The sequence below is a fragment of the Delphinapterus leucas genome, chromosome 7 (genome assembly GCF_059928025.1).
Source record: "Delphinapterus leucas isolate spDelLeu-1000000601 "Yukka" chromosome 7, BTC_Dleu_Yukka2, whole genome shotgun sequence".
Lineage (NCBI taxonomy): Eukaryota > Metazoa > Chordata > Mammalia > Artiodactyla > Monodontidae > Delphinapterus > Delphinapterus leucas.
In genome coordinates, this window is record NC_143135.1 from 7,727,365 (window position 1) to 7,754,896 (window position 27,532).

The following is a 27,532-nucleotide window of genomic DNA, read 5'->3' on the forward strand; positions in this document are numbered from 1 at the left end:
ACCAGCGAGCACTCCTGGGGTTCGTCCAGGTGGGGGGGGAGGGAGGAGGTGGGAGAGAGCGGCCTCTTCTGCTAGCCTCAGTCCTGTTCAATTATTCAGCAGGGCCCCTTCTCCGGAGGGGGCGGGAGGGGAGCGCGCGCCAGGGCGCGGGGGAGGGGCGGGGCTCGCGCAGAGGAGAGGCGAGCCCCGAGCGGGCTAGCCGGGAGCCGCGCGGCGGAGCTGCCCAGCGCCGCCCGCAGATCGGGAGCCGCCCGGGTCCCTCCGCCCTGCCCCCTCCTTCTCCCGCGCTCCTCCTCCCCTCGCCTCCCCTCGCCTCCCCTCTCCACTCCGCTCCTTTCCTCCCTCCTCTCTCCCTCCCTCTCCCTTCCAGCCCTCTCAGCCTCTGCAGCAACCCTCCGCTGCCTCCATCTCTCCGCCGGAATCTAGCAGGCTCGCGCCTTTCCTCTGCTCAGCCCCGCTCCCCTCCTCTCCTCTCCCCTCCTCTCCTCTCCTCCCCTCCTCTCCTCTCCTCCCCTCCTCTCCTCTCCTCTCCCTTCATTCCCCCCTCACCCGGATTTGCTTCCCTTCCCTCTCCTCCCGCCCCCCCCTCCCCCGGCCCCTCCCTCCTTTCCCCTGTCTCCGTCGGGCGGCAGCGGCAGCGGCAGCCGCCCTAGCCTCCGTCGGTCTCCCGCTTCTCTCCTCCAGTCCCCCTCCTCCCCGGCTCGGTTTTTCTGCAGGATTTCCCCCGCTCTCCCCTCCCTGCTTGGCCCCCGCGCCTCCCCTACCTCTCCACCCGGCACCATGCCCCCTCCCCCGGGCGCTCCCCCGGGTTTCTGACGGCCCTCTGCGCCGCTCCGACCCCGCCGGGATGCGGGGAGACCCTTAGCTCCTCGCGATGGACCCAGGCGTCCTGGACCTTGGCGTTGCCACTCTGCGGACCCCGGATTTCCCGGCGGGATCCAGTTGATTTCGTTGGCTCGGGACCGAGGCTTGGGCTCTGGTTTTCCTTCTCTTCACCCCTACCCCCCTCCCGGGGCTCGGAGCCGGAGGGGGGCTTCGCGGGGCTACGCAGCCCCGCGTCCCTGCCCCCGACCATGGGACTGTGAGGCGGCCGCCCCCGGGCCGAAATGCCCCCCGGGGGGAGCGGGCCGGGGGGGTGCCCGCGCCGCCCCCCCGCCCTGGCCGGGCCCGTGCCGCCGCCGCCGCCACCTCTGCTGCCGCTACTGCTGCTGCTGCTGCTGCTTGGGGCAGCCGAGGGGGCCCGGGTCTCCTCCAGCCTCAGCACCACCCACCACGTCCACCACTTCCACAGCAAGCACGGCACCGTGCCGATCGCCATCAACCGCATGCCCTTCCTCACCCGCGGCGGGCACGGTAAGTGGCGCTGCCGATACCGGCCGGCCGGCTGGCCCCCGGGGCCTCCCGTGTGCGCGGCCCTGGCCCCCGCGGGCCGCACCCCAGCCCGTGAGCGCCGAGGCTCGGCCCCTCGGCCCTGCGGGCCCGCATCCCCTCACCTACCATCTTCGGTTCCCAGCATCTCAGCCCCACCCTCGCCTCTCCATCACAATCCCCCCACCCCGTCCCTTTATCATCCTCATCTCTGTCTTCATCACTTTCATTCCTCGCCTCACCTTTACCTCCGAATCCCTATCTCTGGTTTGTTATCACCCTCCTGTTTAGGTCCCCTCACCACCTCCCCATCTGTCCTTTCATCCTCTCTGCCCAGCTCTCCCTTCCGTTTCTCTTGTCTTCACCTCCTCCATACCTGCCCCTTATCATTTCTCCACCTGGCTTACCTCCACCTCTGCCTCACCGTCGCCTTCCCACTGCTGGTCCAGCATCTCTGTACCCATTATTTTCTTATCTTTGTCCCCCACCAACCTCTCACCTCTGTCCCACCTATCATCTCTGGCTCAGATGTGTTCCATCTCTGCCTCTTTCACCTCTTCATATCTGTCTCTATTTTACTTCTGTTTCTCCAGCAACTGTCCCGTCTTTGTCCTGTCTTTCCCCTATTACTGTCCTTCCACCACCTCCAAGCAATCACCTCGCTCCACTGTCCCATTATTCTCCCAGCCTCATTCCCTGAATCTCCGGTTTCTCCTCTCCACACCTCTTCATTTCTGCCCTACCTCCACCTCTGATCCTCAGCATCTCCCACCTCCCACTGTTTGAATTTCTGTTCCCCTATCCCAGTCTCCCCATCACCTCCGGAGTCAGTCCTCTGTCACTTTACACTGACTATCACCTCTTATCTCAGCGCCCCCTCCCATAACCTTCCATCTCAAAACCTACTTCCTCTTCCCTCTCAGACTCCATCACCTTCCATTTCTGACCTCTATCACTTCTGGTTTCTGCCCTTTGTGGGTTTGCTGGCCCTCCCAGCCCAGTCCCTTCATCACCTCATACCTTAGACCTCTAAGATTCTCTGGATGCCATCTCTTCCCATCTCTGTACCTGCCACCTTCCATCTCTGTCTTCCGTATTATGTGTACTTCCATCGCTTCCCATTATTGCATCCCCATAACTTCCAATCTCTGCCCTCCCCACTACCTCCCATGTGTGTCCCTCTTCACGTTTTATTCCATGTCAGACTCCATCATTTCCCATCTCAGTCTCTCCTTCACATTTCATCTCAAAGCTCCTGTTACCTACCATCCCAGAGACCCCCATCACCTCCCATTTTAGTCCACTTCCCTTCTCTGTACTCCACATCACCTCCCATCTCTGTACCTTGCTATCACTTTCCATAGGGTACCACCGTTTCTGTACCTCTCTCACCTCCCATATGGTGCAACTCATCACCTCCCATCTCTGTACCTCCATCACTTCCCATCCATATACTTCATCACCTTTCATCTTCGGTCCCCATCTCATCCCTCCAACACTCACCGTTTCTGTACCTCCATTACTTCCCATCCCTATATCCTCATCACCTCCTATACCTGTCCTCCCATCACTTCCCATCTCTGAACCCCTATCACCTCCCATCTTGGCACTCTGACATCTCCATGCTTCCATCACCTTTTATCTTGACTCCCATCACTGTGCCTTTACCAGTTCTCACTCTGTACCTTGTTGCCTCTAATTTCTGTATTCTCATCACTTCCATTTCTGTTCATCCATCCCCTCTCATTTTTTTTACTCCATTTTTGTTCTGCCCTCATCTTTCATGCCTGTATCTTCACTTCCCATCTATGCCCTCATGGCCTTCTATTTCTGCACTCATCTCTGCCTCCCCATCATTGTTCTACATCTGTCCATCCTTGCTTCCCAATCTTTGTTCTCCCATATCACTTTCAGTCCTTCCACCCCTTTTCTACTCTCCTTCCCCCTTTTCTCCTAGTTCACCTTTATCTTCTTCATGTCTCTACTTTCTCTTCATCCAGTTCCCAGGAGTGGCCTCTTCCAACACTCTCCTTCATTCCTTTCCTCTCCCTTGCCCAGCAGAGTGTCCCTGGCTAGCCCCTGTCCCAGCTGGGGTCCTCTCTGTGCAATGCTCTCTAGGCTCCTTGCTCCACTTCCCCCCACACACCTTGCACCTGACTTTAACTCCCCTTCTTTCCCTGCGAGCAATCTGGCCCTGTTTGCCTTTCACCGTCCCCTTCATCATCCCTTCTGACTCCCTTGAGGCTCAGTCCCCAGAGACACCCAGATAGGACATGGTCTTTCTGGGCAATGAGGAGAGGCATGAAGGGACAAGAGAAGAAAGGCTATTGGGGGAAATCATGGTGGGGGGAAGAGGAGAGGAGGTGAAAGGGGAAAGGAAAGGAGAGAGGGGCTGGACCAGGGGAGCTGAGCAGATTGGAAGGAGGGACCTGGGAGCCAAAGTGCCAGAAGAAGGCTCCGTGAAGGAGTTGGAGTCGGGATGCAAAGAGCTGGGGGAGAGGGAGAGAAAATGGAGGAAAGAGCTTGAGGGGGGGGGGTGTTGGGGGAACCTATGGAATGTTGGTGTTGGGATGGCCTCAGAGACTCCCTTGCTGTGCAGAGGAGACAAACAGCCCCAAGAGGGCCAATGGCTGCCGAGGACCACGTGGAAGCAGAGGAGGTGGAGGGTGCTGCAGGGCAGTGATGGAAGGTGGTGGGGAGACCGAGTGGAGGAGCCCAAGAACGGTCAGGCAGTTAAGAGGAAGGAAGAGGGTCAAAGGACGGATAGAAGAGGAGGGAGGAGGCCAGCTGTCATGGCTGAACCCCACCTGGGCGCACCTCAGATGTGGGGGGAGGCGACAGGATGGGCTTCTGCTGGGACCCCATGCTTGGCTAGAGGAAGAGGCCAGCTCGGGAGACCTTTGTAGGCCAGGGGAGACCCTTCCTTTCTGTGCCAGCATCTCCCTGGATGCCCCCAGTGTGAGAAGCCTCTCTTTCCTGCACCTGCGTCTCCACTTCCCGACTCTTTGCGTTCTTCCTGCATTCCTCCTTGCCTTCCTTCCCTCCTCTCCTCACTCGTTCTTGCCTTTCCCTTTCCACCCTCAACCCCACCCGTTACATAATATCCCTACTGACCTGCCGGACACTCACTGACACTCCTGCACCTGATGTCAGTCTGAGCCTGGGAGGACCAGTACACCCGGGTCCTAAAAATGGCCTGAGGGGGTGACACTCTCCTGATCCTTGACCCTGATTCTAGTTTCAGAGCCCTTTACGAGCCTTGCAGCCCCTGACCTTCATTGCTTGTACCCTCTGAGGCCAGGAACAGAGGGGTCAATCCCGGTTCGGTTCTGAGTCAGGAGCTTCCACGGGTTCTGGATTCATCACTCCAGCTTCTAAAGGGGGCTGGCATTTCATTTGATTTGCTGGATATGGGTGTGTTCACTTGGATTTCTGACTGGATGTCTTATGGCCAAGAACAGGCTTAAGAATTGAGGGGCTATTGTTCTGGGATCAAGTGAGACCTGAGCGCAGGGCTCTGGACCTGGAGAGATAACCCCGTGGATTGTGAGGGTCTGTATTCAGAGAGCTGGTGTGGGCTGTGGGCACCCAGGACTGCGGCTTTTCTGGATTGTACAAGACGTTTTATCCTCTCATGATTCGAGATCTACCAGAAGGTTTTTGTCATGGCTTCTGATGCGGCAGGGACAGGCAGACAGAGGGTCTGCACGTGTAGTTTTAACCACAGGGGCAGCACTGCATGGGTGGTTTTTCACATGGGATGATCATGTTGTTTGGGTCTGGGTAAGTTAACCATTATTAATGGTTGGGGGTTTTCTTTTTTTTTCTAGAATGCAGGTGTGTGGGAATTGTACAGAAGATTCTTGATCATTTAGTGTTCTACTGGATCAGTGAATTTCCGGGTCCAGGAGGCATTGAGGGGACTATGTTGGGTGTGGGCAGAAGGTTCCAGGCCAGGGCCTTTGGGTGGTGGCCACTTGGGCCTGGGGCATTTTGTGTCTGGCCAGAGGCTGTCTTGCCTTGGGCTTCAGGGCTGCTCCCCACCCTTCCACCCTGCAATGTTGTGTACTTTGTAGCTCACTAGCGTTTTCCTGGGGAGGTCAAAAACAATGGGTCTGGACCACCCTAGGGCAACATAATGGGCCTTGGCTTTGGCCCCTTTCTTCTCTGGAGCCCTCTCCGGAACCTTTCAGAGGTTCTAGCTGTGGTTCGGTGTCCTGGGCTCCATGTGCCTTCGCCCCCCGACCCAGGACGCCCCGTGGCCAGGGCAGGGGACGGCTTGCGGATTGAGAGGCGGGAGGCGCCTACGCCTACGCAGCGCGGCGGGGAGGGACGGGGAGGGACCAGGCGGAGCCCCGCCCCTCCGCCCGCGTTCATCCCAGCCCGAGCCCTGTGCGCCCGAGGGCTGGAGCGGGGCGCCGGGGAGAGAAATGTCTCCCCAGGGTAATTACTGCCGCCCCAGTCCGATAAACCATTCATCCTTCACCTCTTCGGCCCAACAAGTGTCTCTCCACCCGATCCCCCCACCGTGTAATAAACGCCCTTAGGCTTTAACAGGCCAGCCCCCCGTAAAAAACTGGCGGCAGTGGGAGAGCAGCTGTGTAATAAATCCCGGGGGAGGCCCGGCCGAGCAGGGCCCTGGCTGGGGACTGGGGGAGGCTGGGGCGGGGGTGTGCGGCCCGTGCGCCATGGGCCTCGGGGGCGGGGAGCCGTGCGCCTGTCCCGTCCTGCGCAGTGCCAGCCAGCCGCTGCCTTCGCCGCCTGCCAGGGCCCGTCATTGTGCGCTTACCGCCATGTTTCCCGGCTGTCTCCTGTCTGGGGTCTGCCTCTCCACACTGGGTCTTTGTGCGCAGCTGGCTGCGTCGTGGCCTGTTTGTGGGTGCGGGGTCTGCGGGGTTTGGAGCACCCGCCCCGCCTCTGATCCCTCCGGCCTCACTGCCCTATGGGGCATTGGGCGTGCTCGCTCCTCGCGCCCTCTCCGGGCTCAGCCTGATGTGCTGTCTGGGTTCCTGGGGTGGGAAAGTGAGGAGAAAGGGCCTCGTTTCACCTAGACCTGGGAGATTTGGGAGGCTCCACGTAGATGGAGTTTCTTTCACTGGTCTGAGGGATCAAGAAACCCAGTAAGCCCCTCCTGCGTCTGACTGGGAGGCCCTGGAGCCCAGGGGGTGAGAGGCAGCAGCCTCTGGTCTGGGAAGCAGGGAGGGGTGTATGTGGAGGAGGGTCAGCATCTTAGCTCCCCTGGCCCTCCTCATCCCCCAAATTTTGTACATGCAGCTTGTGAGTGAGTGGAGGGGGAAGGGAGGACCCTGGCTATTACGGTTACCATGGAAACAGCCGATTTTCCAGAGTGCTGCAGTGTTGGGAGTGGAGAGACCGTTGCTGACTGAGGCCTACCCTGCTCCTAGCCTTCGGGCCCTGCCCTGTCCAGGCAGTGACCTGCTGGAGGCGGGTGTGTGGCTCACTGCCCCAGTCCAGCTCTCCACCCTGATCCTGGGACCCCATCCTGAGAGTTCAGATCTCACTACTGAGCCTCCGGGGCCCTCAGGTAGGAAGCATACCTCAGTTTGAAGGGGCAGAGCCGAGCTCCCTTTATCTTTTGCGAGGGGACTTTCCCTGCAATGTGCTGTGGCAAGATGTCAGTTAATTGACATCAAGGTGGTTCTTTCCCACCTGCCTTGCCCCCCCCCCCCCGGGAGTCACCTCTCCCCTCTAGCCTTGCCTGGGGAGACGGAGGGCCCTGACGACAAGTGCTCTGGGTGACAGCTCCTGCACCCCCAGCCCCAGCCCCCTGCTGGCCTCACTGCCTCTCTGGGACCCAGGCAACAGGCTTCCCTTCTCAGCTTCTCCTGGGCCGGCAGATGGTACCTCCCTCCAAGGCACTCAGGAGTCCCCTCTCCTTTGGGGGCCTAGGAGCTTCCTGGAATAGAGACCCCTGATCCCCGATTGCCCAAACTACAGTGGGGTTCCCAGTCCCTGAGGTGAGAGACCCCAAGGTGCCTGAGAGGCCTGGCCTTAGTGCTACCAGCTTGGCTGCCATCTTGGCAGAGCGGTTTGGCTCCGGGGAAGTACCCCAGGCCTTCCCTGACCCGGACTTCCCATCCCACCCAGAGCTCTCCCACCCACAAGGCCTTGCTTTTCTCCCAGCCTACTGCAGGCTTTTGCCCTCACGCCCCATCTGCCTCTCTCCTTCTCTCTGGATGAGTCCTCCCCTGAACCCCTCTACTCGCAAGAAGTGCTTTGAGAGGAGTTGTTAGTGGCTAATTATTTAATTAAGCATTTTATGAGTCTCATCTGTTCCATTTATGTTCTAAAGAATGCAAGATTGTTGTCTTTCCTTCTCTGAAGGCCCCAGAGTACTAGTCCTCTAGGCCTCCCAGACAAAGCTCCCTTCCCGGAAACTGGGCGACCGGCCCTGACCCCTGCCTCCACCCTGGCCATCAGTCTGCCCCCACCCCCAGGGAGCCCAGGCAGCTGCAGGAGGGAACAAGGCGACTAATAGGGTTTATTTTGGGGCTGAGATCGTTAGGGACCTCACACCCGCCCAGGCAGCAGCCGGATGGCAAAGAGGAGACAGAGGGGGAGAGAGGGTGGGGTGGGAGAGGGTAGGGAGAGGGATCCCTTCATCATCTCTGGCTCCCACTCTCCTGCCTTCTCTCACCTACACCCCTCTCTGTCCCTCTCTGTCCATCTGTCTCTCTGCCTCCTTCCTCCTCTGGCTGTCAATCTCTACCCCCCCACCCCCTTGTCTGTCTCTTCTTTTCTGGGCAGGGCTCCAGGACCCCCCTCCCCCCCACCCCATTTTGGCACCCAGGCAGCCCCCTAGCTGGGAGTAGAAGCAGGGAGTCTGGGCAAAGTGGGACCAGGATTTGCAGGGGCTTGGGAGGGGGTGGGGAGCAGGTGCTGGAGCGGGGCCAGCCTGCAGGCTGTGAGTCAGAGCAAACAGCCCCTGCTCTTCCGCCCGCCATCGCCTGGGGCTCCTTTTGCCTTGGTGCCTGCTCAGCTCAGGCCCCACAGAAGCACGTACCTCGAACCTGTCACCTCTGCCAGCCCTGGGAGCAGCTGAGTGGCTCAGGCCTAGGCCCCTTGGGTCCTGCCTGTCCCTGGCGATCTTCTCTGTCCCCTTGCAGCCAGCCTCTCTCCGGGCTCGCTCTCTCTGTGTGTCACTCTCTCTATTACCTCTCTGTTTTGCTGTAATTAAAGCTAGAATTCTTGATGAGGCGGCTACATCTGTCTGTGCGCTTGCACGGGCTCCCACCCAGGCACCCGCCTGTCAACTGTTCCCTAGGAGGGCAGGGCCTGGTGGCCGCTGTGGGTATCACAGTTGAAGCCCCCATACCCTAAACCTGGTGTCCCAGTGCTCTGGTCACAGCCCCAAGGACCTGCTAATCTCGCCCTCCTGACCTCTTATCTCTGTCTCCCTTTCCTTCTCTCTGCAGCCGGGACCACATACATCTTTGGGAAGGGGGGAGCGCTCATCACCTACACATGGCCTCCCAATGACCGGCCGAGCACGAGGATGGACCGCCTGGCCGTGGGCTTCAGCACGCACCAGCGGAGCGCCGTGCTGGTGCGGGTGGACAGTGCCTCCGGCCTCGGGGACTACCTGCAGCTGCACATCGTAAGGACGCGGGGCTGGCACCCCCGACCCCCCAGCCTTCTGCCCCGAATCCACTCAGTCCTCTCTTGCCATGGGACCAGCACCTCGCATCTTTCCCTCCCGTGGAGCCCTCAGAACCTCTGTTCCCTGAGTGCTGGGGTTTCCAGTCTGTGGTTCCGCACCTGAGACCCATTCTCCTCCTGGTTGTTCACTGAGGCCCTCAGAGCCACCTCCGCTCACCTCCAGCTCCCCACCCTGAGACCATCTGTGTCTCTGACCTTCCGGAATGTAGTCAGGGGCTTCCTTGAGCCTTCCCGGCCGTTCTCCTGCAGCCTGTGGGAACATCCCCACCTTGTGACTGCCCTGGGCTGCTGCCTGCTCACTCCTGCACCGCCTATGCCTCCCACTGTGTCCTGCACCTTTTCCTGTCCCCTCCTTCGGGCCTCCCTGCCCTTGATTACTGTTCCCATGACCTTTGCCCTCCCAGCCGCCCCCTTACCTGGCCTCCCTTACAGCCCTTCTGGCCATAGCCCTGCTCATTCCTCCCTGACCTCGGCCCTACCCCACATCTCTGCTCTGGCCTCTGGTCCCGCTCAGCTCTGCTTTTCTCTGCCCAGCTCCCCTCCTCGCCCTCGGCTGCTTCCCACTGCCTCCCTCTAGGCCCCCCGCCATGCCTGTGGCTCCTCTTCTCACAGTTTCCATCCTAACTCTGGTCTTCGGGCGGCCCCTTTTCTTCCCCCTCTCTGCTCTGTCCCCACACACTTCTCTGTGGCCTCAAGCCTTGCTCCATTTCATTTGTGCTCTTAGCCTCTCCCCTGCCCCCCGCCCACTGTCTTAACCCTTGGGCCTCTGACCTCAGTCTCCATTTTCCACCTATGCAGCCGCTTACGGCCCCCTCCCTTCCCTGCCCGCATCCCACATGGTGACCCTGGCCAGGACCCCGAGCTGGGAGGGTCGATCAGGCTGGCCAGGCTCTGTGTGCTGGAAGGGTCTGAGTGGGGGGCCCTGAGCTTTCAGGGGAGCGAGGGAGCCAGGGGAGAAGGCTCGTTTGGGCTCTGGCCCCTCCTTACACGACAGCTTTGCAGGGTCCCCAGCCTGCACACCCCTTCCCCGACACGAGGGAGGGAAGGAAGGAGGCCTGAGGAGAGATGGACCGTGGACAGAGCGGAGCTGGAGTAGAAGTGGGCCTGGGAGGCCGGGCAGGGAAACGAGGGGGAAAGGAAAGCAGAGTAAGGAGTAGCCTGGGGAGAAGGCCTGCAAGTTCCGTGCGTGCGAGCGTCTCCACCTGTGTGAGAGGCAGTGCGGACGGTGACTGTATGTGACAGTGTGGGCCCCGTGCATGTTGATTGTGTCAGGAGTGCTGGGGGGGCGGCGCCGTGGGGGGCAGTCTCGTGGCCTCTGATCGGGTGTGTCGCTCTATATTTGTATTTCTTGGCAGTGTGGCGTTTGCTGCTGTTTCAGTCTCCTGACTCTGCGTGGTAGGTGTGACTGTGTTTCCGGGTCCCTCTCTGTGAGTGAGGGCTGCTGCTCTCTCATCACACAGTCCTGAGAGGTGGTGTGTGGCTTTGGAGCAGATGCCTGGGTTTGAGTCCGTGTCCTTGCTCTGCCCTAGTGCAGTCACCTTGTGTCTCTGAGCCTCAGTGTCCTCATCTGTGTAATGGCATGATAAGTGGACAGAGATGCTCGCAGGTTTAATAAACGAGATCATGTATATAAAGCACTGAGGACATTCATTGCCCAGCCCGTAGGAAGCACTGTGTCCACTAATGTCCTGAGCATCTGTGAGCATCCACCTGGGTGAGTAGATCTGTGGGTATACTGTGTCTGCCTCATTTGACAACTTCTGTTTATATGCCTGAAGGTTTAGGGGACAGGGTTCCCCCAGTGCTGAGGAGAAGGGGCAGGGGGATCAGGGTGCAGGGAGAAGGAGTCTCCTTTGCCCTCCCAGCAGTTGCCCACAGCCCTCGCCTGGTGCCGGGTTATGGAGGAACGAGGGTTATGGAGGAACGAGGCCTGGTGCCTGGTGCTGTAGCCGGCGGGGCGGGGCAGGGCTGCCCCTGGGATGAGGAGCCTGGCGAGGGTCGGGGGCCCTGGAGGAAGCATGGGAGCCATGAGAGAGGTCAGCTCTGAGGGGAGAGCTAGGCACCCGATGGGCTGAAGCCCCCTGGGGCAGCCCCCAAGCCCCCTTCTCCCCTGGTGATATATCAGCTCCCACCGCAGCGTCGTTAGCAGCTCTCAGAGAGTGGGGAGGCGGCAGCAAAATGAGAGAAAAGCAATTTGACGTTTCTAATAAAGCGTCGCTCCACTTTGCCAAATTAATTTTGACTCCCATAATTATTTGCTGTAGGAGCGGCCTCGTTCTCCCACCGCCGCCTAATGAGGTAATTGGGGAATTAGGAATTAATGACTTTAAAAGAAGTGACAACTGACTTCACGTGGGGAGCAGCTCTGGGAGCTGCCTCTCCCCTGGAGTGCACGGCTCTGGGCTCTGGGCTCGGCTGCCTCCTAGGAAACGCAGGTGTCCTGCCTTCCAGCCGCCCTCTGCCATCCCGGCTCCCAGACCACTTCTGCTCCTTGACCGTTGTCACCACCCAGCTGAGCCTCCTGGGGAGAAACCCTCAGAGGCACTCAAGGGGCTGATGCTGTTCTATTGCTGACGATAGTACTGAGGTCTGTTCCTCTCACGTGGGGAGCAGAGACCACCCCTTCTCCCTGGATGTCGTCAGTCTGTGGGTGGTGGATGAGTGCGGCTCGCTAGTACCCTTTGTTAGGCAAGCTCGGCCTCAGTTTCCCTGCTTTGCTGCATCTGAGGGACGCTGCATGTGTATGACTCTGTGTGTGTGTGTGTGAGTGTGTATGACTCTGTGTGTGTGTGTGTGTGTGTATGACTCTGTGTGTGTGTGTGTGTGTGTGTGTGCGTGTGTCTTTCCCAGGTTCTAGGAGGGGGAGAACTGGACCCACAGTGGGGAAGGGATAGGGCGTGGATCTTCAAGTGGGCCACGGCTGCACATCCTGCCCCCCCAGCTCTCTCTGCAAAACCCCAATCCCTGCCCCGTCTGTGAGTCACCCCATCCCCACACCCAGTGCCACCAAGCCTCTCAGCCCTGTTGGGTGCTGGAGGTGGCAACTAAATGCTTCCTCATGCCCAGGCCAGACTGCAACAGTCTTTCAGGAAGACTCCAGGAGTGTAGTGTCTTCTGTGATGATCTGGTCCCCGTGACTGTGTGAGCCTGTGCGAGTGTCTGTCCTGTGTGGGAGGAGGGGTGCAGGAATTCAGGAGGCCGAGTTCGGGGGTGCTGCTGGGTAGTACAGGGGAATGGAATAAGGGCTCAGGTTTAGGGCCGAGTGGGCCTTCCACTGGCTTCTTTAGACGTCTTTGGTCTTGAAGGAAGGTTGGCCTCAGTAGCCTCTCAGATCACCCCCACCTCCAGCACTCTGAGTCAGTGTCTCCCGAGACTGGCGGGCAAAGTGGGAGGGAGCGCTTGGCTTTGGAGTCAGGCCAACTGGAGTCCAAATCTGGGGGTCCTTTCTTATGAGTTGTGAGATTGGGGGAGGTTCCTTAGCCTCCCTGAGCCTCAGTTTCCCCCTCAGTAGAATGGGATGCTGTCTATTCCTCAGAGGGTTGCTGTGGGGATGAAGACAGCATGTGTGTACAGTACCCACAGAGGACCTGGCACCATTTAGGGGTTCAGTGAGGCTCTCCCTCTCACTCTGGCACCATGGACAGAACTCTTCCTGGGCTGGATCCTGGGTGGCCTCTGAAGGGTTCCCTATGCAGGTCCTCTCCGGAGCCTGGGCCTGGGAGAGGTTGCTCAGACTGACTCTTTGCTCCCCTTCTCCAGGCCTCAGTCCCTGTCTTTCCTCTTCCTGTCCCTTCCCAGCTGCCGGCCCTATCCTCTACCATTACACCCCCAAGCTCACCTTCCCTTAATAAGCCCAACATGGTTTGTCTTCTTGTTCTCTTTCTATACCTGACTCCCTCCAAAACACACAGTCCAGACCCTGCGCCTGTGCGCCCTTGACTGCAAAGGGGCTGCCCCTGCACTCAGGCCTGACCTCCATGGGCTGACACCTGCCAATGCCCTGGTGCCAGAGCCCTCAGGGACTCGCCCAGTGCAGAACATGCAGGGGAGGCGAGGGTTGAACTTGGAGGTGTGAGGAGTGGGGAGGCCAGACCCTCCTCAGGCACAGGGCTGGCTTCTGTGGATTTCTCTGTTGGCTGTGCCTTGGTGAAGCCTCCACCTTCTGTGGTCCCACTGGTCCTGGGTTCCTCTTGGTCGTCCCTGTCTGGGGCCTGGAGGCTCAGTGGCCCTTGCATGGAGGAGGTGCCCTGTGAACATTTGTGAACATTTTGATTGAACCAAAAAGCAATAGGCAGGTGTGGTCAGTGGAAGTGATCCAGGCCCATGCTGTGCACCCCACGGTGGCTTCCCCAACCTCTCTGAACCTCAGTTACTCCCTTGCTTGCATATGAAGCAGGGAGGGGACAAGCCTGCCCACCTCCTTGGGCAGGTGAAAAGGTCCAGTAAAGACGCGGCTGGGAGAGGTGTGTTGTAAAGCTGTTAAATGCTGCAGAGCTGGACCGGTGGTGTTCACAGGTGGAGTTCTAGAAGGAGTGAACGGTCTCTCCCTCCGGATCCCTGACCTCTACCTCCCTGTCCCCAGGACCAGGGCACCGTGGGGGTGATCTTTAACGTGGGCACGGACGACATTACCATCGACGAGCCCAACGCCATCGTGAGCGACGGCAAATACCACGTGGTGCGCTTCACTCGAAGCGGCGGCAATGCCACCTTGCAGGTGGACAGCTGGCCGGTCAACGAGCGGTACCCGGCAGGTAGGCGGCGCGGGGCGCAGGGGAGGTGCGGGGCAGGGCGGGCGGGGCGGCCTCTGATAGGAGAGCTGCCTGCACCGGGGGCGGGGTTAAGTGGCGAGGCTTTCGGCTGCGGGAAAGGCGTGGCTTGTAGGGGCGGGACGATGGCGGGGCAGGGCTAAAGGGAAAAGTTGGGATTTGTAGGGTGGGGGCGAGACTGTGGGAGTGGGTCAGCTAGGAGGGAGGCGGCACAGCTGAACAGGGAAGGATGCAAGGTCAGGGTCCAGTTTGTGGATGGGGGAGGAGAGGAGGGAAGGAAGGTAGAAGTAGGGAGAGTCTGTCGTAATTGAGGGAAGGATGAGTTGAGAAAAGAGGGACAGGCGGAAATGGGGAGGCAGATGCAGAAACCAAAGAGAGAAGATCCAGAAGTAACCCAAAACGGATCTTGGCAAGGAGGCAGGACTGTTCCCAAGGATAGAACCAAGGCAAGAACCCAGGTCTTTACAAAGAGCAAGTCAAAGGTTCATATTAGGTGATCTCGATAAAGGAAGAGAAGTAACCATGGAGACCCAGAGAAAAGGAACCCCAGGGTCTCAAGAAGTAAGGGACATGGTGAAAAGGAGAGAACGACAAGTGACAACGAGAGCGAAAAATAGGTCAAGTGCCTTCAACAAACCTTCATCGACAACCTACTAGTATCAGGTCCTGTGCCGCGCCCTGAGGACACAGCATACAGCCCCTGCTTGCAGGGAGCTCACAGTCTTGGGGCTGGGGGAGCACGGGGATGCAAAGAGACCCAGTTCAACAGTGTGACAGCTGTGGTGGCCGAGAACAAACCAAGGTCTGAGGAGCACAGGGGAGGGACAGAAATGAGGACCTGAAAGAAATGAGGAGGCAGAGACTCTGCAAGAATCTGAGGGAGGCAGAGAAAGAGCCTCAGAGTGAGAGGAAACCAGAGGAGGAGCAAGGGAGAGATATGGAAATAGTCACCCAGACAGAAGCGGAGACGGAGGTAGCTCCCAGAGGGATGCAGGGAGATATATGGAGCCGCTGTCGTGCAGACCCAGCCAGCGAGAGAGGAGGTGGCCAGAGCCTTGGGAGGGAGAGGAAGAGAGCCCCAGTGCGGGAGATGAAGAGGGAGGGGAAGTGGAGGTACTGCAGAAGAACCGCAGAAACACAGAGATGTGGAGATACAGGCTGAGCAACACTGCAGAGTCACACGCGCGGGTGCCGACTGAGAAGCAGCCCCTGAGAAGCAGAGAGAGCGTCTTCGGGCTCAGCCCCTCTCCTGGCAGAAGTGATGCCCAGAGAAGCTGCCCCATGCTGGCTGAGAGAGCCGTGGGCAGAAGGACAGTGAGAGGTTCAAGTGCACAAACCCTCATGGACCCGCTTATATGCTAGGATGAAAATGCCAGTGTGGGCTCACGACTCACAGTCATGTAGGCTTGTACCCAGACACTTTCAGGCAGGCCCTGGAAATAAAGAGAACCACACAGCCCCCTAAGAAACTCAGAGGCTGACAAACACACAGGCCAGCCCCAGACACACAGACAACTGCAAATATTCATACGGTCAGACAGACACAAGGAAAAACAAGCCCTACAGCGGGATGCCAGCTTACACCAGGGCCTGGGCATGTGTAGGGCAACTCAGGCACATAAACGCTCCCATGCTGAGTCCCACAGATGCGCAGACACTGACAGGCCAGGCTCTGTGGGCATCAGACTTTGCTCTGTCTTAGACACACACACCAGGGCAACCTTTGTAGCAGTGAAGACACCAGCCTACACTGGACAAGGCTGGACTTGGGGAGCATGAAGGCTTTACCATGTCAAGCCAGAGCTCCTCCCCTTGGAGCCCAGTAGGCTGGATGCGAGGTTAGAGGAGTCACGCCTTCTCTCCTCTGCTCAGGGACCCCTGGCTGGGATACAGAAGGCCACTGGGTGCCCCCTTACCTGCCAAGCAGAGCACCGTGAGGGCCTGGTGGCTGCCTGTGTGCCCTGTGACAGCAGATCCCTTACGAAAGCCGAGAGTCAGCCTGAGCAACAGCAGTGTGCATGGCCCAGACTCAGGGAGCTCAGAGACACAGCCCAGGGACTCCGAGTCAGCAGGACCAGGCTTTAAATCCTGGGTCTCCGACTGACAAGCTGTGTGACCTTGGACAAGTCATTTAGCTCCTCTGGATCTCAGTTTCTACCTGTGAAAGTTGGGGATAGTATCTACCTCATAGCCGTACTGTGAGAGTTCCGTGAGATAACCTAAGGAGAGTGCTAGAATGGCGTGGCGTAGCAGAGGTGCTCAGAGGTGCTGTGTAAACGGAGCTTTTGTTAGAATTGTTATGTGTGCCGGTGAGACACACATACATTCTTCCCTCCTTCTCAGGACCCACACACAAATACATGCCACACACAGACACACAGACGCACCCACAACTATCCCAGTGCAGGTAGGTCCCTGAATGCCTCCTGCCCTCCTGCCTCTCTGCCTCTGTCTATGTGTGCCCTCTCCCTCCCTTACCCCATCTGACACTCTTCTGGCTACTATACTTCTCCTCCAGTGTCTTCTAGGGCCCCTCTCAGCCCCGTTCCCAGGGCTGTGCTACCTCTAACAGAACACAGGACACTGCTGGTCACTTGCCAGTCTCTCCTGCTTGGCTGGGGCTCCCGGTGGTCAAGGACCGGATGTTCATCTTTGCATCTCCAGTACCCAGCACCAGGAACAGAACAGGCACTCAAGAAATGTTTGTTGAGTGACTAAACAAATGGATGATCCATTTTTGTCTGAAACACAAGTGACCTGAATCTGTGGATTCAGAACCTGTGGAATCTGTGGGAAGGCAGGGTCTCATTGCCTCGTAAGCACCTAGGGAGGCCCCATCCATGCTCGTGTGAATACACCATGGGCTCATTAACGGGATGTGTACGCAGGCAGGCCCAGGCCCAGGTCTCATTGGGCAGGTAGTACAGCTGTGCAGTGGGAGATGAGAGGGAAAATGCCCCTGGCATGCATGTTACTGAACATCGTGTAAGTGGTTTCAGTGGGTAGAGTGGCCAGATTTCCAAAGGAAATCATTTCCATTTCCACGGCTGCAGTTTGGGATCACCCACAGCCTTGGGGAAGAGCTCACAGGACATACAGACACAGACAGACAGACACACGCACACACACACACACACATCCTCCTTCCTCCCTGTGAGTGGAGAGAAGAACAGGTGTGTATCCAGTTGGGCAGCCAGGGTTGAGAGGAGGGGCGGAGGTTAGGAATTGCGGGGGGAGGAACCTGAAGGAGGAAGGCTCAAGTGGGAGGTGGACTGGGCTCCCCAGGGCCGGAAGGACAGGGGACCTGAGCGGACAGGAGTCTGAGGGTCTTGGAATGAAGCTGAGAGAGAGGGGAAGAGAGCAAGGTGCCGCCAGGCAGAGGAGGGCTGGGGCGCCCGTAGGGTGGACCAGGGGTGGAAGAGGTGAGATGCAAAGGGTGGGCGAGGTGGCTGGGTGACATCCAGCTGCCACAAGCAGGCACCTGTGCCCAGGGTGAGAAGCCGGAAGTGCCTGCAGCGAGAGCAGCGGGGGGCGTGGGGGGATTCAGGTGGAAGCTGGTGGTGGGGTGGGGTGGGGTGGGAGGTGAGGGGAAGCTGGGGGTTGAGCACGGAAGGTAAAGGGAGCCGAGGGGGCTTCGAGAAGTGGTTGAAATCTCACTGTTAAATGCGTGTGCTGGGCCACCCCTTAAATGCCGCATAAACCCCCCGCTTAACCCGTCCCTCCCACTTCTAAACAGCCCTCTAAACGCAGTAACCCGCCGGGCCACTGAGGCCTCCCACCCCCTAACTTAAACCCGCTAAATGCCCCTCCCCGTCCCTCTGCCCCGCTCTGGGATGGGGAAGGAAGTGGGCAGACAGGGAGAGCACAGACAAACCTGTTTAACCTCTGACCTTTGACCTTCCAGCTGCCTTTTCTTCCTTTCCCCTTTCCTTTTCTTCTTTGTCCCTCTTTTTCTTTGGGTCGCTCCCGCCCCCAGGGTGGGGCTGGCTCTGCATGGGAGCCTAGGGAGGGGGACCGGAGGGAGGACGAGGGACCCGCATTTCTTCTCCCGCCTTGGGTGGACCTGGCCCCCTCTCCGTTGAATGTCGCTGCTTACTCTGAGTCTCCTGAGAAATGCATAATTACTTTTCTAATTTCGCCGCCTGAGAAACCTACTGTCTTTCTAAACTTTTCCAAGGAAACTTTGATAACGAGCGCCTGGCGATTGCTAGACAGAGAATCCCCTACCGGCTTGGTCGAGTAGTAGATGAATGGCTGCTCGACAAAGGTAATTAACCAGAATTAATTAATTAATTAATTAACTTTAAAAACACTATCTTAAAGGTGCAGAGCTCTCTCTTTCCCCATCCGTGCCTTCCCCATCGCCCACCCCCTAGTGAAAGGACAATTGTCCGGCCAGGTTGTTCCCTTCCTCTCTGTTGTCCAGGGTCCCTGTCTTTTAGAGTGGTGGTTTGGGCAGGGGAGGGGCTTTTCCTAGAAGACGGAGAGTCCTTGGTCTCTTTCTAAACCTGGGAAGGGACTAGGGTCATAGGGGAGATCCTGGAACCCCTCCAGGAAAGCAGGCTGGAGTGCGGGTTGGGAGGGAGCTGCCCTGTTGGCTCAGAGGTTTTGTCAAGGGCCACCTGAGGGCCACAGCACACTGAGAAACAGGAAGGCTTTGGGAAGCAACAAGTGCTGGTCCTAGGATCCTAGCCCTTCCTAGGACCCTAGGAAGGGTCCACCAGGGTCATCTGAGGAGCAAAGGGAAGAGTGGGGGGCTCAGATCCTACTGGAAAGACTGCCACCCTGAGAGAGTGTCTGTGGGACTGCCATCTCTGGAACGGGCCCACCTTGGTCCGGAAGGTCTCCTAGAAGCAGTGGAGGTTGCAGGGAGACTAGGAGATGGGGAGGAGGTGGCCATCCCATGGGGATTCCTGTGCCTGCTGAGCTGATGAGGAAGACGGAACAGGCTGGCTAAGCGGCCGTATGTGTGAGGCGCTGCTGGGTGTGAGGGAGAAGGCCACTTGTCACCAAGGGAAGTTGGGGCCAAGGGCAAAGCCATCCCATTCCCTTTGGAGAGGGGGCGAGCTCTGTACCTCTAAGGCTAAACTCTAGGGGGGAAGTAGAACTGTTAAACCTCCACCTAACCAGCTGATAACTGTGCTTTTAAATGTCCACTGGGGCCTGCCCCAACTAAAACCCCCAATGTCACTTCCAGCCCCCAACGTGGCCAGCGGGGACTAAACATGCTGATAACCAGATGTGATAAATCCATAACAGGACAAAAAGTTAAAGGGACTAAGAGACATCGCTAAAACCTACAGCCCCCAGCCACACTGGGCTGCTCTCTCCAGCGGGGTGAACTTTAACCCTTTGAGGAGTTCATGGTGGGTGGGGCCCCAGAGGCCTAGTTGGCTCACCTGTGTAGCTTCCTCTCCATTACCCACCTCCTTCTCCCGGAATCAGAGAGGCCAAGGGAGCAGCTTGGGCTGAGGCTGGGACAACTTGTGACCCCAAGGGTAGGGAGAGCCGGACAGGCCCGGTAGGGGGGTGGGGGTGGGGGGACTTGTGGTCCAGATGAGAGAAGAGCTCCTGCCGGCGGTTTGGAACCCCAGGCATCCTTTAACTAGCTGCAGGGTCACATCTTCTCTTTAGGCCTCTATTTCCTCTTCTAGAAAGTGAAGGGTTGGGCCACATACTCTAGTATTTCCCAGAGTGTGGCTGGAGGAGCTCACTTGCTGCATGGCCTTGCTCAAGGCTTCCCCTTCCCGAGCCTCAGTTCCCTCCTCGGGGAGACAGGGCTGGTGATCCCGGCTCAGCCTGCCTCACACCGGGTGCTGTGAGGATGAGATGAAATGAGGAGCAGGAAAGTATTTGAGCACAAAAGCTGGGCATTCTTGGAGTGACTACTTTACTGTCAGCACCTGGCGTGTGGTAGGTTCTCAATAAATATTTATTGAGTGAATCCATTTTCCAGTTCCAAAACATGTCCTGTGAAGTATAAGTCCCATGAGATGCTTCACGATAAAGAGATTTGTGGTTATAAAAAAGAGAGATTTGTGGTGAAATGAGCTTGAGAAGTCTGAATCCTGTTTCTTCCTCTTGGAGATGCACATGGTCATGGATTTTAATAAAGGCTCTGAGAGGTCCTGTGAGAGACAAACCTCTTGTGTAATTGTGAAATGTTTGTTTTCCAAACTCATTTGACCACTGTGAACCTTCTCCCCTTCGTTTTTCTCATAATTCTCATATGCGGGAATAAACTCTGGACACAGTGCTCCTCAAGGGCCTCTCTGGGTCTGGTGTCCAGCTGCCACTCACTAGTTCTCTGCTTCTGTGGGCTCCGGCTCCCCCATCTGTAAGATGGTGACCCTGCTCCAGGCCTGAGGGATGTGCTGGGCGGAGGGAGAGCTGGAGGAGGTACAGAGGTTGAGCAGAGGGGCCGAGCAGGCACACCCCTGGCTGATCATTGACCAGAGGCCAGACAGATGGTTGGGTGCCCCAGAGGCCTGGGTGTCCCAGGGAAACTGTGTTGCCAACGAGGGTGTGGGTTTCACAAGTTGGACTGTCCTCAGCCCAGGTTTGGGGGGCAGGGCTTACAGGCACGTAACTCTAAACCAGATCTTTAACAAAGCACTAACCAGAGGCTAACAAGGGCTAAGCCAGGTCTTAAACACCCCCAGCACCAGCAGCTGAAGGTCCAGGGGAGCAGGGGGCAACTTAGTAGTTCCTCTGACCCTCTCCCCCCAAAAATAAGCAACATCAAAACCAAAGTTAAATCTAAACTTAAACACAATAAATCTCTTTTCTAAAAACCAAACCAAAGCAACAAACTCAGAGGGTTAAACTGACCCCCAGATCCATTAAAACCAAACAGAACAGCCAAACCCCACCCAGGTGGGAATTCTGAGGTGTAACTGCTAAGTAAAGAGCGAGGTTGGAGCTGGAGTGGGTTTTTTTTGGCTGTCAGCGAGCGAAGCAAGGTCCCTTTAACATTTTCCATCTCTGTGCTTGCACATCCTGGCGGGGAAGGAAGGTCTCTGCTCTCCAGGGCCTGATCCCCAAGCAGTGGCTGGGCCTTGGAGGGGAGGATGAGAGAGGGGGGCCTGGCCAGAGGTCAGAGGGCCTGGTGGTGGCTGGGAGGGTGGCGTGAGGTCCGCGGCTGCTCCCAGCCTCACGCTGGCGCTCCTCCCATGCACTGTCCACCCCTCGGTCTCATCTCCATCCCTGCCCTGACATGCACTGACCATGTGGCCTGGCAGTCGCTGCTCTGTCTGTGCCTTTTTGTCTCCTCTACCTGCTGCTTCCGAGGGTTCTGTGGCTTGGGGCTGGACACTGGGTGTGGGAAGTTTGGGGAAGCACAGAGGGAAGATGGGGGGTCAAATTGAGGGAAGGGAAAGAAGGGGAGCGATGCCCCTGGAGCAGGAGAGGAGGGGGGATGGGAAGGCCAGAGGCATGAGCATGGTGGGGAGAGTGGGGAACTGGGCCCCCTTTCCGCGCCCAAGTGTGTCCTGGAGACCCTTCCTGTCCAGGGTCCCTACCTGGCTGGGCTGGGCTAGTGGCTGACAAGGACTTTCCTTTTGGTGTCTGCCCCTTCCTCCTTTCTCCCTCCCCACCCCACCCCCACTTGCTGGTTTCCACCTCCACCCCTCCTTCCCTCCCTTGGATCTCCATCCATTCTCCCTATCCCTTTCCGGTCTCCCCCCCTACCCACTGCCTGCCCCCCCCCCCCCCCCGTCTGTCATTCCTGCCCCTTCCCCTCCTCCCCAGGACGCCAGCTGACCATCTTCAACAGCCAGGCTGCCATCAAGATTGGGGGCCGGGATCAGGGCCGCCCTTTCCAGGGCCAGGTGTCCGGCCTCTACTACAATGGGCTCAAGGTGCTGGCGCTGGCCGCTGAGAGCGACCCCAACGTGCGGACCGAGGGCCACCTGCGCCTGGTGGGGGAGGGGCCGTCCGTGCTGCTCAGTGCGGAGACCACGGCCACCACCCTGCTGGCCGACATGGCTACCACCATCATGGAGACCACCACCACCATGGCCACCACCACCACACGCCGGGGCCGCTCCCCCACACTGAGGGACAGCACCACCCAGGTGAGGGCCCCTCCGCCGGTGCACGAGGAACGGGGCTCCAGGTGGGGAATAGGGCTGATGTCTGCATAGCAACTGTGGCTCTCAGGAAGGGTCTGAGGGGACTGTGGTTTAGGTGGGGCTGGCAAGGTCTCCTTTCTTTCTTTTTTTAAAAATATATTTGTTTATTTATTTATTTATTTATTTGGTTGTGCCGGGTCTTAGTTGTGGCAAGCGGGCTCCTTAGTTGTGCCTCACCAGCTCCTTAGTTGTGGCATGCAAACTCTTAGTTGCGGCATGCATGTGGGATCTAGTTTCCTGACCAGGGACCGAACCCGGGCCCCCGGCATTTGGAGCACGGAGTCTTAACCACTGCACCACTAGGGAAGTCCCCAAGGTCTCCTTTCTCGAAGCGGTTGTCACCCTGATGACCAGGGATGTTGTAGATGTGGAGGTGACAACTATTTCTAGGGGGACCATTCCCAGAGTTGAGGGAGAGTTTGGTACCTAGCTAGACCAGGGAAGACCACCCCACTTATGAGAGAGGAAGTCCAGGCTGGGGATGAGGGGTGGAATGAACCCCTCTGCCTGCCCCATAATGAAGGTGACGCCCAGTGTTGTGTGGGCATCGAGGGAGAGACGGAGGGAGCCAGGATGGCGTCGCTTTGCGCAGGGCACAGAGACGACAGCACTGGAGGGGCTAGTGGCTCACCCAATGGCGGCAGCCCCTCTCCGGAGGCTGATGGAAGCAGGAGCAGCCTCTCCCTGATGGCTGGTGTCCTTGCAGTGAGACTGCCAGCCCGCTGCCTTCACACGTCCTCTCCGTGTGACCTTGAGTAGACACCGCCGTGTAGCAGGCCTCAGTGTCCTCCATGCCTGTGCCTCAGAGCTGGGGCTGGTACAGACAGTCCCCTGGTGCTTTACCCTCCCTCCCCACTGCCTGCCCCACCTGCTCAGGTGCTCTCCCTGTGTCAGGTTTGAATTTATCTTCTCTTGCACCCAGGGGAGCACCGGAGGGGGCTGTACCTGAGAATGAGGCTCCACTGGGGAAGGACAGGCCTGGCTTTTCTGGTGGCCAAAGCCGACTGAGTATATGTGACTTACCAAGGCAGCTCTGGAGTGCAGCTGAGTTTTCTAGTTGTTGCTGCCGGTCATTGTTGGCCAGCGGGGGGAGGGCTCACACCTGGCACACTGGACCTTGCTCAGTCACCCTGCTCCCTCTGCCCAAGCTACTTCTGGCCCCCATCACACATGGCTGTGGGCCTCTGGGCCTGGAGGGACCTCTGCCCTCCCAAGGTGAGGGAGGGGCTGGGTCAGCCATGGGGACGTGTCCTGCCTCCACTGCCAGCCCGCCTTCATCCTCTGTAAATGAGGGCTGGGTTCTCTGAGCTGCAGTCCCCTCGTCCCTGCCCGTCAGTGCTGCAGGGGCCTGGGTCTGGCTGACAGCCTCGTCCAGGCAAGAGAGTCAAGCCTGAGCCCCCTTCCGTTCTGCCTTCAATGCCAAGAAAATCGAGGGGACCTGAATGCCAGGCCTTGCCCTAGGGAGCGGGGAGCCCTGGGAGAAAGGCCTGGCTCTAGCCAAGGTTGGGCACCGGCCATTCCCAGTGCCCAATGGCAAGAAGGGCTGTCCAGTCTCAGTGTGAGGTGATAGGCAGACCATCCAGGTAGAAGAGAAGGGTGGGGTTCTAGGGGTCATAGCTGTGCTGGTGGAGCCTGCACAGGGGAGACTGGCGCAGAGGGGCGGAGATGCAGAAGGAAAATTAGTCTTCCAGGTCCCACCTTGCCCTTGGGTGAGGGCTGCAGTGTCCGAAGCTCAGGGGGTGGGGAAGAAGCAAGATGTGACCGTTTCACCCCCTACCCACCCCAGACTCCTCCCATCCTTGGCCTTCAGCCTGGCCCTCTCCCTGCACCCGAAGTCTCTCAGAGTCCATTCCTGCTTGGATTCTGGGTTTCCCTCCTTGAGTTTCTTCCCTAGCACCCCCTGAGAATCCCCCCCACCCCTTAACACTCACTCATCTTGGGGATTCTCTTTCTTTGCAAGCAGGAGGAGAGAAAATGCTGACAAAGTCGACTCCTGTTGTCATGGCAACCACAGCCCTAATTACCGTATGCAGCCCGGTTTCCAGGCTCCGGGAAGGGGGTTGGGAGAGAGATGAAGGTGGTGGGGTGGTGAGGCTGGAGCCAAGAAACCCCCCAGGTCCTGCTCCGTGTCTGCCTGTGCTGGCCTCCAGAGGCCCCTGTGCTTCACCTCCCTGCTGCCCCGGGCCCCCTCGCTCTGGCCCTGCAGTCGCAGTTCCGGGGTCCAGTCTCCCAGGCTTCCCAGAAATAAATGGCACAACGTGTGCTGTTTCATTGATCCCTGGGAGCGAGGGAACCGCTGCAGGGCAGGCGCTGTTCAGTCTGCCTTTGCACAAGGGAGGTGGAGGCCCATGGTCACCCAGCGAGTGATGAGAGAGCTGGGGTGTGGACCAGGGTGTGTGTCTCAGCCCAGGGCTCATCCCCTGTGCCTCAAGAGGTGGCTGCGGGGCCTGCTGACCCAGCCTGGAACCCTCTTCTTTCCCCCCACCCTCCTCTCGCCCCCAAGAACACAGATGACCTCCTGGTGGCCTCGGCCGAGTGTCCGAGCGACGACGAGGACCTAGAGGAGTGTGAGCCCAGTACTGGTGAGTGCCTTTCCCCCCTCCCCTGCCCCGGGCCCGCTGCAACACTGATGGGAGGGGGGCGACTGTCCCTGCCACCTGGCCCGAGCCCAAGGGGCCTGCTGCCAGGCCTTAACTTTCCCTGGTAGCTTCCTTTCCCCTCCTACCATTGCCCCAGGTCCCGCAAATGCCCCCTGGCGAGGCAGTTTCTGGCGTTTTGGTGCCCCTCAGAGATAGTGAGGTCCTTAGCTTGGGGTCCTGGGGTTGAGGGCCAAGGGATGCTGGGAGGGAAAGAGGGAGACTTTTCCCTAGAAAGATGAGTAACTGCAGCTCCCATGAATCCTTAGGGTGTGTGTGTCGGGGGGCGGGGTGTGTGGGGGATGGGGATGGGGAACACAGGCCTAGGAACTACAATTCCCATCGACTCCTGGGTCCAGAACTACAACTCCCATCAGTCCCCGAGGCCTGGTGTTCTTTTGGTCGCTAGAAGAGGAGGTCTCTGCTGGCTCCTGAACCCTCCTCATTCCCAGAGTCAGGGAGGTGGCCAGACACTGCCGGGGCGGCCAGGCCAAGCTGGGGCAGTTACTACACAGTGTCGGGCAGCATGCTGGGTAGGAGGTGCCCCAGCCAGATATGAGGTCCCCCGGGGAGGTTGGGCCTGGGGTCTGGTCCAGATTTCTAGTTGGGGAGCTGCTATAGGAGGAGAGCAGAGCTGGGAGGGAAGGCTTACAGGGGGAGGCATTCCAGGGCTCTACTTGATGCTTCCAGCTGGAGAGAAGGATGCAGCCCCAGAGAGAGAGAGACCAGATTGGCAAGGCAGGGGTGGGCCTTGGGTGCCGACTCAGAAGTGTGGGGTGTGGAACGGCACAGGGGGTGCCTCTGAACAGGTGGGCGGTGGCTGGGAGGAGCTGAGGGGATGGAGGGCCCGAGGAGCTGAGGTCCTGGTGCTTGAGGCTGGCAGCGGGAATGGAAGGAGACTGGATGTGGCCAGATTTCCCAGTGGGAGTGCATGGGCTTGGTGGTGTCCTGGATGAGCCCCTGGGAGCCTCATCCCTTGCTTGGGTTTCCAGAGACTTCTCTCCATTACTTTGCAGTGTGTGGCACCTGGGTTGTTGGTACTGGAAGGCTGGAGGTTGGGGCAGGTGCCCACAGGGTCGGGGCAGGGGGTGATGGGATCAGCTGAGGTGGGCAGTGTGACCTGGGCATATCCTGTGAATCTGGCCTGGGCATGAGCCTAGGGGGTCTGCCAGCCCCAGAAGAGACACTCTGGGGCTGAAGGTGAGGGTGGGCTGCAACCAAGGAAGGAGTGTGAGGAGCCTTGGAGCAGAGGCTCAGGTTCCAGAGACCAAGGGCAGAGAGGTTTCTGGGGCGCAGGCCTCCAGGCCCAGAGGCTGAAGCCTGACTGCTCCGTGTCCCCCCAGTAGGCCAGAGCTGAGGGGGTTGTTCTGGCAGTCTTGGGCCCTGAGGTCCTTGGGGGAGCCTCCGGCTGTTGGGCTGGAAAGGCCTCCTCAGCCACAGCCAAGAACCAGTGCTTTCTGGACAGACACCCTCCACTGTGGGGAGTCTCCTCTGCTGGGGGCTCTCCCCTCCGTCTCACTGGATGATCTCGGCTCAGGGATGCACCCTCACACCCCACCGTTGCTTTGGGAGGCTCTGGGAATCTGGCAGCTTCGACACAGCACTCTCCTTGCACCCTGCTTTTCCCCCTACCTAGTTACTGGTGGGGCTTTCCTATAGGTGGACACAGTACCTCAAGCCTAGGCCTGCGGGGAGTGCCTGTGACACATGGTCCCCTGAGAGCGGACTCTGGGGACAAAAGGCTGTGCGGTCACAAGAAAAGGGCCCGGCTTGGCCCTGCCACACATGTTTGCACACTCAGGGGTGGGAACTGCCAGGTGACAGGAGGAGCCTTTGCTCTCCCTGGACCCTGCAGATGGCCATGATGCAGGGACGGGAAGCGCTCACTGGGCTACCCCAAGGCCACATCCTGTCCACCAAAATTCTGGCCTCACAGCCCCAGCTCAGGGTCTTGTCAGGGGCCTGGGTGTGATGCTGAGCGCGTGCACAGGTGGGCCGAGCTCTCTTAGGCTGTGTTGGGACCACGGAGTGAGGAGGAGCTGAAGTGGGCGGGTCAGCTGCCCTCCCCGCATCAAAGGGCCAAGTATGTGAGGGGACAAGGAGGGTGGAGGAGGAATGGAAGCTGGGGGATGGGGAGAGGCTGGCGGGCCAGCCCAGCACCCAGCTTTAAAAATAAGAGGGAGGGAGGGCAGAGTGCATGCTTGAGCCCCCAGAGAAAACCATCGCAACCCACAGGTGTGCATCGCGTATGTTTGCACCTCCACGCTCATACTGCCCTGAAATGCTTAAATTGGATTTTTATCTTGATGGGAGGCCAGACAACGACCAAGATGACTCCAGGGTCCCTCAGGCTGATTTAGACTGTGATACACCCCACCTGGAGAGGGAGGGGACTCAGGCCAGAGCCCTCTTGTGCCCCCAGTGCAGGGAGGCTTTTTTTCTAGCAGACAACCAGGACTCCTTGGGCTCCAAGGTCAGTGTCAGAGGTGGAGGCAGCCTGGCTGGAGACAGCAGCTACCCAGGGGCTGCCCGCAGGCCCTTTGCACCCCTCTCACCTGCCAGATCTTCCTTCCTGGGTCCAGGTGTGAAGCCTCGGGTCATCCCTGAAACGTTTCACGCCTTCCCTTGACTTGGACCCCTCCACAGACTGCAGGTCCCAGCTTCCCCAGCCTGGAGAGCCCATCATCTAATGGTTATTTTACCTGAGGTTGGCAGCCCAGCCAAGAGTACTGTGTTGATGGACACGGTGTTTTAACTGCTTTTGAATGGGAGTACCTTTATGGGGACCTGCCCTGCATAGCAGGCAATGTGACCCAACGCCGCTCGCTGCCTTAGCCAGCCTGTCCCACACCTTGTGTTATGGGCCTGGCCCCTGTAGGAATTGCTCCCCTTGAGGCACATAGGAAGTGCACACACAGACTCAGACCCACAGAGGGACCCAGCTACA

General features: G+C 58.7%; 1 protein-coding gene across 3 annotated transcripts in view; it reads left to right on the forward strand.

The window, feature by feature from the left end:
* Positions 1–27,532, forward strand: part of NRXN2 (neurexin 2) — a 99,740-nt gene that overhangs the window by 61,298 nt on the left and 10,910 nt on the right. For 2 of the 3 annotated variants that reach the window (XM_022591586.2, XM_089914590.1), the window contains 5 exons: positions 8,805–8,986; positions 13,631–13,802; positions 17,995–18,084; positions 21,567–21,892; positions 24,453–24,531. In XM_022591586.2, coding sequence (XP_022447294.2) covers positions 8,805–8,986; positions 13,631–13,802; positions 17,995–18,084; positions 21,567–21,892; positions 24,453–24,531 — 849 coding nt within the window. Of the gene's footprint in view, positions 1–1,106; positions 1,354–8,804; positions 8,987–13,630; positions 13,803–17,994; positions 18,085–21,566; positions 21,893–24,452; positions 24,532–27,532 lie in introns of those variants that run through there. The other variant, XM_022591606.2, reaches the window with a different exon arrangement.